Below are 9,922 nucleotides of genomic sequence, written 5' to 3'. Positions count from 1 at the left end.
ATGTACATTAGTTGTGTTTAAAATGCTTATGGTTGATCCTGTATCTACTAAAATAATATAAGTATCTTCCTCTATTGTTCCTTTTATAAAAATTTTTTTTTCATCCGAGGCTAGTTGGTAAAAAACTCTTGATTATCTGTGCTGTTTACTACTTCCTCATTTATATTATCTACACTCATTGCTTCTGCTGGTGGTTGCTGATTATTTTGTGGTTGCTGATAATTTTGATTTTGTCTTACGTTCTGACTCTGTTGTCTATTCGGATTTTGATACTGTCTCGTATTTTGACTCTGTTGTCTATTGGGATTTTGAGACTGTTTTACATTTTGACTCTGTTCAGTATTTCGGTTTGTATTTTTATTAGTTGTCTGTTTGTTATATGTACTATGGTCATTGTCATTTTTGGTTAATAATAGTTTTTTATTTAAATTTCCATAATTCAGACCAATATAATTTGCAAGTTCAATTCTTATATCTGTTAATGTTGTTTTGTTCATTAAGGCAATGGCCATTGGACCACAAGATAATTCTTTTACTCTTTGAATTAAGAGACCACTTAATATGTCAACTAATCTGCTATTGTTTTCAAAGACCGAAAAATCAGTAATTTCCTCAACAATTGCTCTTACTTTAAAATCAAGATCTCGAACGGTAGTTACCCTTAAGTTATTAATTTTTCTGGTTAGACCCATTTGATCCGTTCTTGGGCGATAATGATGTCGAAGACGAGTTTTGCAATCAGCCCAAGTTGTAGGGGGTTAATATTAAGCATAGTTCTAGCCTGACCTTGAATTTTGGTGTTGAATATAACAGTGAAGACCTGGTCGTTATCATCATACTCCTCCATGATTTGGTTGACTGCCGAAATGAAACCATGTAACGTTCCCTCCTGTCCAGTGAACACCGGCAAGTACCTTGTTTCCTTCTCGATGCTGTTTCTCTCCCTTGTTGTTGGATTAGAATGCATCTCTTGATTGGATATTATTATTGATGTTAGCATTTGAATGCATTGTTGTATTTCGTTAATTTGTGACATTTTAATGGTGTATGTTTTATTGTTTCGTTAACTTTTTTTTTTTTAAGTTTCCACAATAATTCTGTTTGTTTGCGCAAAGTGTTTTTACAATATTCTATTGTTTCGTTATTTGTCACAAAATGTTTTTATAATATTATATTGTTTCGTTGGCTTAGATTTTCTCCAAAGTTTCCACAATATATATATTTTATTTTGTCACTAAATGTTTTGTTTTCCACAGTATTATATTGTTTCGTTATCTTTGATTGCGTTCAAAGTTTCCACAATATTTTAGCTGTGAACTCGAGTACCGACTGCGCCAATTAAGATTGAGTCTGTTCTGGTTGAGTGTTAAATCAAGACTGCTTTATTGAATCAAATCATATTCTGGTTTGGCTTACATCTAAGTGTTTATAATGTTTTCTTCTGGTCACTTTTCTTGTGACACTCTATGTTTAGGGAAACTGTCACTTATCTTGTGACACTCTATGTTTAGGGACTCTGTCACTTATCTTGTGACACTCTATGTTTAATGGAATGGTATTGTTTATGTTAACATTAATGTGGAGTGTAGACCTCTTGGGTCGGCTGTTATGGGAAGTGTTGCTAATGGCATAACTCGCGCGTCGCTTTGCTTTTTTCGTTTCTCTGTGCATTTGCGATTAATTCTGGTGCGAGCAGGTATTTTAGCTTTGCTGTTAAAAATAAATAAATCAATTGTGTTTTCAAAATAAAATAAAGGTAAGTGTTATTTAAATATAAATAATTTTAAATATATAAAAAAAGGAATTTTGTTGGCAAAATTTGTTTTTCTACATTTTGTATTTTTCTTTATATAAAAAAAAAAACAAGATATGTTTTTTCTCACTGTTTTTTGTTTTTCTTTTTGCAATTATTACTCTTCATTTTTATGCAATTATAAATTACACTATTCAAATTTATAATTGCATAAATATTAAGAGTAATAATTGCAAAAAGAAAAACAAAAAACTGTGAGAAAAAACATGTATGTAAGTGGAATGTTCCAGAACATTAAAGGAACAAAAAAACAAATTTTGCCAATAAAATTAATCACATAGACGTACCAGGTTCGATCCCGGGGCGTGCCGATGCAATAAAAATTTTTTTTTTTCATAAATTAATTTGTTTTTTGTGCTTGAGGAGAACCTGGTTCAACCCCCGGCGGAAACTTTTTTTTCCCAATTTTTAATAATAATTATTTCATATTTTTCAAAAAATAATTTTCTTAAGATAATTATTTAATATTTTTCAAAAAATTATTTTCTTAAGATAATTATTTTTTATATTTTTCAAAAAATTACTTTTTTAAGATAATTATTTTTTATATTTTTCAAAAAATTACTTTTTTATGATAATTATTTTTTATATTTTTCAAAAAAATTACTTTATGGCCATGGGGAAAAAAAACAACGAGGTGCGCCGGGTTTGCTTCCCGTTGGAGTCGGTCTTGGAGATCGTAGATTTGGAGGAGCAGATTACGCCGGAGAGGAGCAAAGATTATGTAAGTACATTCATACTAAAAAGAAAGTAGTGAATTTTAATGTTTATATTATTTTTACAGACCTCCCAAGTGTCTGCCCTCCTCGGCCAAGCGGCTTTAACTAAGTCTATAAAAAAAATATTCTCCGAAGGTGTCATTGAGAGCCACAATATGGACGGCAAAAACGGGAAGTTGAGCCTTCGGACATACCCGAAAGTTTTGAATATGATAATGGGTACGTACAATAATTGTAAACATTGTTTTTTTTTTCATTACTGTAAGATTCCAATTATTTAAAGTCTGTTAAATACTCATGTATATACCGAAACCGGTATTGTAGTATCGATTGTTAGTAATAAGTATCGACTGTTAGTAATAAGTATCGATTGTTAGTGATAAGTATCGATCGTGAGTTATAAGTATCGATGGTTAGCGATAAGTCCTCGATAGGTTGAGAGACGGCGTCTCTCTTCTCTTCCGGCTACGAAACGAACAAGTTGTCTCTGCGCAGACGACCAGAATCAAATCGGAAAAATACTAATCCATCCTTCTATTTATTATTTAAAATATAGCTATTTACAACTCAGAAGTGGGATGACCACCCGAAAAGATAAATATTTCGGGACACGGCAGGCCACACGTTCCACATCGAGAACGGCCGCCTCCACGCCCACCGCTGCTGGCGCACCCACTGCTTTGACTCCCGCTGCAGTACCGAGAGCCGCTGTGCCAACTGCCGACATACTCGCCCCTGCCGGGCCCGCCGCGGCTGGGCCAACTGCCGCCACACTTGCTCCTGCTGGGCACGCTGCTGCCGTACTCGCCCAGGTTGGGCCAACCGCTGACATGCTCGCCCCCGCCGGGCCAACTGCTGCTATACGAGCCCCTGCTGGGCTAACTGATGCCACATTCGCCCCTGCCGGGCCAACGGCTGACATATTCGCCCCTGCCGGGCCAACCGCTGACATGCTCGCCCCCGCCGGGCCAACTGCTGCTATACGAGCCCCTGCCGGGCCAACGACTGACATGCTCACCCCTGCCGGGCCAACTGCTGCCGCATCCGCCCCTGCTGGGCCCGCCGCTGCTGCATCCGCCCCTGCCGGGCCCTCCGCTGCTGCATACGCCCCTGCTGGGCCAACCACTGCTGCATCCGCCCCTGCTGGGCCGACTGCTACCGCACACGCCCCTGCTGGGCCCGCCGCTGCCGCATCCGCCCCTGCTGGGCCCGCCGCTGCTGCATCCGCCCCTGCTGGGCCCGCCGCCGCTGCATCCGCCCCTGCCGGGCCCACCGCTGCTGCATCCGCCCCTGCTGGGCTAACCGCTGTCACACTCGCCCCTGCTGGCCCAACTGCCGTCATACTCGCCCCTGCTGCACACGCCGCTGCTGTGCCCGCCGCTTACAAGCCACCTCGGCAGACTGCCGCTGCTGCCGCCTCTGCACCCGCTGCCACTGCTGTACCCGCTGCCACTGTCGTACCCACCACCGCTGCCATTGCTGTACCCACCACCGCTGCCGCCGCTGCACCCGCTGCCATTGCTGTACCCGCTACCGCTGCCGCCGCATCCATTACGGTACCTGCCGCCGCTGCCACATCCACTGTACCTGCGGATGCTGTGCCCGCCGACTATATGTCTGCCATGCGGGTTGCGGCCTTGCTCGCCGCCCCCGTCACCGGTCTCGACGCGGAGCCATGGGAAGAGATGCCCGCTCTAGTACCTCTAGTACCCCCCGTACCGACTTCCGCGGCCGCCATCACACCGGCCACTTCCGCCTCCCGCAGCCTGGATGAGCAACTGGCGACGCTGCAGAAACAACATGAGTTGCTACAGCTGCAGCATCAGATCCTCAAGCTGCAGCAAGGGATTGACGAATTCCAAGCACCGAGGCAGCAAGTCAGTGACGTGAGTGTCATTGAGAGCATGGTGGCTCGATTTTCAGCGGATAACGCATATGACGTGAAGAAATGGCTGAATGACCTGGAAGACGCATTTGGAATTCTGCAGTTGAACGACCGCCTACGTTTGATCGCATGCCGTCGCATGCTGGAAGGTACGGCGGCGGTGCTGCTGCGCACGGTATCGGTGCACAGCTGCGAAGAATTAAAAGCAATCCTCTTGCGAGAATTTGGACGCTCGTGTAGCGTCGAGGAAGTGTACCACGCTCTGCGTGGCCGGCGCATCAAGGCAGGCGAGGGATGTTTGAGATTCGCAATCGAGATGCAGGAGATTGCCATGAATGCTCCGATACCGGAGAACGAGCTGGTCGACCTGATAATTGATGGATTGCGGGACAATTCTACTCGAGTCGGCATGCTGTACTCAGCCCGGACGGTGGCCTAACTGAAGCCCTTACTGGAACGTTACGAACGCCTCCGTATGCAGGCCGCTGCCTCCCGACAGAGCAACAGCGTGAAGGCGCAGTCAACAACAACTGCCGTGGCGCCTGGAAACAAATCGTCGGGCACCGCTACGAGTGAGACCAGATGTTTCAACTGCTCAGGATGGGGGCATTACAAGAGTCAATGCCCGAAACCAATAAGACCGCCGAATTCGTGTTTCAAGTGTGGCATAGTGGGCCACATCTACAAGAACTGCCCGTCTCGAATTGGGAATGCCACCAACATCACTGCCGCCGCCGCTGATGAAGCGGGAGATCGACTAGACCATTTACAACTGGTGAGTGTTGCTTTTGTTTGTGATGAAGTGCAAGATAGGAAATTTATAGATATGTTTTCTCTCCTTGATTCGGGCAGCCCAAAGAGCTTTATCCGTGAATCTGAAGTCCCCTCCAACTGCCGTCTTAGCCCCCGTACTTTGAACTGCCGTGGCCTAGGAAATAGCCAACTTCTGTCCTTAGGCCAAGTTCAGTGTAGGGTTCGCCTCCGCAACACACAGATAATACATACGTTTGAAGTCCTGACGAACCAAGCAACTGAACTGCCGATGATTATAGGTAGAGATCTTCTGTATAAAATTAATATTAGACTATGTAAACTGAAAGAACTGAAATATGGAAAAGAATCGTTGATACTCATGAATAAACAGACTGAAGGTATAAATCCAAAACTTACTGGTGTTCTGAAGTCCTTTGACATATTTATGGAAGAGAGAGTGATACTGCCGTATGATAGGAATAAGATTGCATCTGCCGAATTGTTGTCTGATTCTCCCCTTTTGAAAACTTCTGCTGTACCTTCGGAAACATTGAACGATGCACTTATGGCGATAAATTCCATTGAGCTCCCTGCTGTCAGTGAATTAGACTTTGATATAGAGTGTGATAGGAATGAGATTGTGCCTGCCGAATTGTTGTCTGATTCTCCCCTTCCGAAAACTTCTGCTGTACCTTCGGAAACATTGAACGATGCACTTATGGCGATAAATTCCATTGAGCTCCCTGCTGTCAGTGAATTAGACTTTGATATAGAGCCCGCGTTACGGGAAGAGCAAACCGCAGCCCTTAAGTCTATTATTTCCGCTTCGTATGTACAAGTTGATCCAGATTTAATCAAGCCCATGAACTATGAGATGAAAATAGAATTGACTAGCCAAACTCCGATTTTCTGCCGCCCCCGCCGTCTGTCGCACCACGAACGCATCGAGGTGCGGGAGATTTGTGACGATCTCTTGAAAGCTGGCATTATTCGCCACAGTAGTTCCCCTTACGCTGCCGCGATTGTCCCTGTACGCAAAAAAGACAGCACGCTAAGAAAGTGTGTAGATTACCGCCCGTTGAACAAAATTACAGTTCGAGATCATTTTCCGATTCCTCTGTTAGATGATTGCATTGAACATCTGGGTGGCAAATCATTCTTCACCATCTTGGACTTGAAGAACGGTTTCCACCATGTGAAAATGCACCCAGACTCAATCAAATATACTGCCTTTGTAACCCCTGATGGCCAGTTTGAATATGTACGCATGCCCTTCGGACTTTGTAATGGCCCCTCCGTGTTCGCTAGATTCGTTTATTTTGTCCTTAAGGAATTTATAAACCGAGGTCAACTGGTGATATATATGGACGACATTCTAGTCGCGTCGCATGACTTTGAAACCCACCTTGAGATTCTGAAGGAAATATTGTATGTGTTAAGAGTGAACGGGCTATGCCTGAAGCTGACGAAATGCCGTTTTGCGTATAGGGAACTAGAGTACTTGGGCTACTTAGCCAATTCCGCCGGTATCACGCCTAAACCAGCTCATATTCAGGCGATACGGGATTTGCCCATTCCAAGGGACAGCAAGGAATTAGAGCGTTGCCTAGGCCTATTCTCATACTTCCGCCGATTTGTATCAGGTTTCGCTAAGATTGCGTGTCCGCTGTCCCGATTGTTAAGAAAAGATACCCCTTATGTCTTCTCCGATGAATGTCTGGAAGCTTTCCGAACACTGAAGTTGAAACTGATCGAATCCCCAGTGTTATCTATTTACAACCCGAAGTCTGAAACAGAGTTACACTGCGATGCTAGTTCAATTGGTTTCGGAGCAGTGCTACTCCAGAAACAAACAGACGGTAAATTACACCCAGTGTCCTACTTCTCTAAGATGGCCTCCGCCGCTGAATCGAAACTACACAGTTATGAGCTAGAGACGTTAGCTATAGTGTATTCCTTAAAACGTTTTGAGACATACCTTAAGTTCATCCCGTTCAAAATCGTGACCGATTGTAATTCCCTTGCGCTGACACTGAGAAATGGTGGACATTCCGCCAAGATTGCTCGCTGGGCCCTGCTGTTGGAAAACTATAACTACACGATTGTACACCGCTCGGGGGTTGGTATGCCCCATGCTGATGCTCTGAGCAGAATAGAAACTGCCGCATACGTTGACGATATAAACCTCGACTTCCAACTACAGTTAACCCAGAACCGGGACCCTGAGATTGTCAAACTCCGAGATGAGTTAGAGAAATATGAGATAGCGAATTTCGAACTGCGAGATGGAGTAGTGTACCGCCTGTCCTCGACGAGTATACCCCAACTTTATGTCCCTTCCGAAATGGTAAATCATGTCATACGAGTAGTGCACGAGAAGCTTGGCCATATGGCCACGGAGAAATGTTGTGCACAGATCAAGAAGCATTACTGGTTCCCGTGTATGAAGTCTTACGTTAACAATTACATTAAAAATTGCCTCAAGTGTATCTACTACTCCGCGTCCGCTTCGGACCACCGTGTCACGCTACATAGTATTCCGAAAGTGCCCCTTCCGTTTGATACCGTCCATATTGACCATTTGGGCCCCCTTCCGTCCATACGTTCTAAGAAAAAGTATCTTCTGGTTGTCATTGACGCTTTCACCAAATTTGTGAAGCTATACCCTGCCGCCACGACTAATTCACGTGAAGTATGCCAGACATTAGAATCTCAGTATTTCGCAAATTACAGTAGACCCCGCCGAATCATCAGTGATCGAGGTACCTGCTTTACTTCCTCCGAGTTTGAAGAATTTCTGAAGGCCAATAATATAATTCATGTGCTGAATGCCACTGCCTCACCACGGGCCAACGGCCAAGTCGAACGGGTTAACCGTGTGTTGGGCCCCATGTTGGGTAAACTGACGGAACCTGTGGACCACGCAGATTGGGTCCAACAACTGCCGAACATAGAGTTTGCATTGAATAACTCCGTCCACTCCACAACCAAATTTGCCGCTTCCGTACTTCTATTCGGTGTTGAACAACGAGGTGTGGTAGTAGATGAACTAACCGAACGGTTGGGTGAGAGAACTGAGGAGGTCGATGCCTCAGAGGTAGACGTCCGGAGATTAGCCTTCCGTAACATTGTTAAGTCCCAAGAATATAATTCGGAATATTATTCGAAGCATCACCTCCCTGCCGTTAGTTTTGAGGAGGGGGATTTCGTAGTTATTAAGAATGTGGATACTTCGGCAGGCACGAACAAAAAGCTTATCAGGCGGTATCGTGGTCCGTATGTGGTTCATAAGAAACTTCCGAATGACCGATATGTTATCCGGGATGTAGAGGGCTCCCAAATCACCCAACTACCATATGATGGGGTCCTAGAAGCCTCCAAATTAAAGCTATGGGTTGCCCCTGATCAAGATTGCACTTCTGATAACCAAACAAAGGCGACACCAGCCACTTAAGATTCTTATTTACCCCCTTCATTGTTAACAATTGGAATCGAGGTCGATTCCTCGTCAGGACGGCCGAGTTGTAAGATTCCAATTATTTAAAGTCTGTTAAATACTCATGTATATACCGAAACCGGTATTGTAGTATCGATTGTTAGTAATAAGTATCGACTGTTAGTAATAAGTATCGATTGTTAGTGATAAGTATCGATCGTGAGTTATAAGTATCGATGGTTAGCGATAAGTCCTCGATAGGTTGAGAGACGGCGTCTCTCTTCTCTTCCGGCTACGAAACGAACAAGTTGTCTCTGCGCAGACGACCAGAATCAAATCGGAAAAATACTAATCCATCCTTCTATTTATTATTTAAAATATAGCTATTTACATTACTAATAATATTTTCAATTTTTTTATTCCAGAGGCAGTTCGAACGATACATCCGGGGCAGCCAGCGGAAGGAGCGCTTCGAAGTGCACTGGCTTGCGCAAAAAATACGGCCAACAAGGCAAAAAACCGCAAGCTAAGGGAGGAGGCCAATATTTGATATATTTAAAAATTAGAGATAGAAATGTATATAAAAAGAAAAATTAAAAAAGTAAAAAAAAAATAATTAAATGAAATTGTATATTTTAATTTTAATTTGAGTCGATTTTGTCCCTTCAGTCCATGGGACAATGTTAGGAAATTGTCCCTTCAGTCCATGGGACAATCTTGGGAAATTGTCCCTCTGGTCCCTACGACAATCTTGGGAAATTGTCCCTCTGGTCCCTAAGACAAACTATCGAAATTGTCCCTCTGGTCCCTAGGACAATCCATGGAAATTGTCCCTCTGGTCCCTAGGACAATCCATGGAAATTGTCCCTCTGGTCCCTACGACAATCTTGGGAATTTGTCCCTCTGGTCCCTACGACAATCTTGGGAATTTGTCCCTCTGGTCCCTACGACAATCTTGGGAATTTGTCCCTCTAGTCCCTAGGACAATCCATAGAAATTGTCCCTCTAGTCTATAGGACAAACTGTCGATATTGTCCCTCTGGTCTCTAAGACAAACTATGGAAATTGTCCTTCTAGTACCTACGACAAACTATCGATATTGTCCCTATCGTCCCTACGACAATCTATCTATTTTGTCCCTGTGGTCCCTAAGACAACCTAGCGACATTGTCTCTCCAGTCGCCGGCGACCAGAGCGAAAAATTTCACAGTACCGGCGACTAGAGGGACAATTGTCGCTCAATCGTCCCGTGCACAAGACCATTGAGCGACATTTGTCCCTCTGGTCGCCGGGCTGTTTATTAGTCGCTTTGGTCG

At 44.2% G+C, this 9,922-nt stretch overlaps 1 protein-coding gene across 1 annotated transcript; it reads left to right on the top strand.

The window, feature by feature from the left end:
• Positions 1–2,425: 2,425 nt before the first annotated feature.
• On the top strand, positions 2,426–9,172 carry LOC124461899. Its single transcript, XM_047013321.1, has 3 exons — positions 2,426–2,537; positions 2,598–2,751; positions 9,032–9,172. Exons 1-3 carry the CDS (start codon positions 2,430–2,432, stop codon positions 9,154–9,156), a joined length of 387 nt encoding a protein of 128 aa, XP_046869277.1. The 5' UTR covers positions 2,426–2,429; the 3' UTR covers positions 9,157–9,172.
• Positions 9,173–9,922: the final 750 nt, after the last annotated feature.

Source organism: Drosophila willistoni, unplaced genomic scaffold (genome assembly GCF_018902025.1).
Source record: "Drosophila willistoni isolate 14030-0811.24 unplaced genomic scaffold, UCI_dwil_1.1 Seg720, whole genome shotgun sequence".
NCBI classification, from domain to species: Eukaryota; Metazoa; Arthropoda; class Insecta; order Diptera; family Drosophilidae; genus Drosophila; species Drosophila willistoni.
The sequence above is the reverse complement of the archived record's forward strand: the minus strand, read 5'-3'. Positions and strand labels throughout refer to the sequence as shown.

What these genes read in the sequence shown, in the direction of transcription:
- LOC124461899 (XM_047013321.1), top strand. Translation starts at nt 2,430, where the DNA reads ATGGGGAAAAAAAACAACGAGGTGCGCCGGGTTTGCTTCCCGTTGGAG. An exon ending in CGGAGAGGAGCAAAGATTAT is followed by an intron (nt 2,538 to 2,597) that starts GTAAGTACATTC and finishes TTATTTTTACAG; the next exon opens with ACCTCCCAAGTGTCTGCCCT. An exon ending in AGTTTTGAATATGATAATGG is followed by an intron (nt 2,752 to 9,031) that starts GTACGTACAATA and finishes TTTTTATTCCAG; the next exon opens with AGGCAGTTCGAACGATACAT.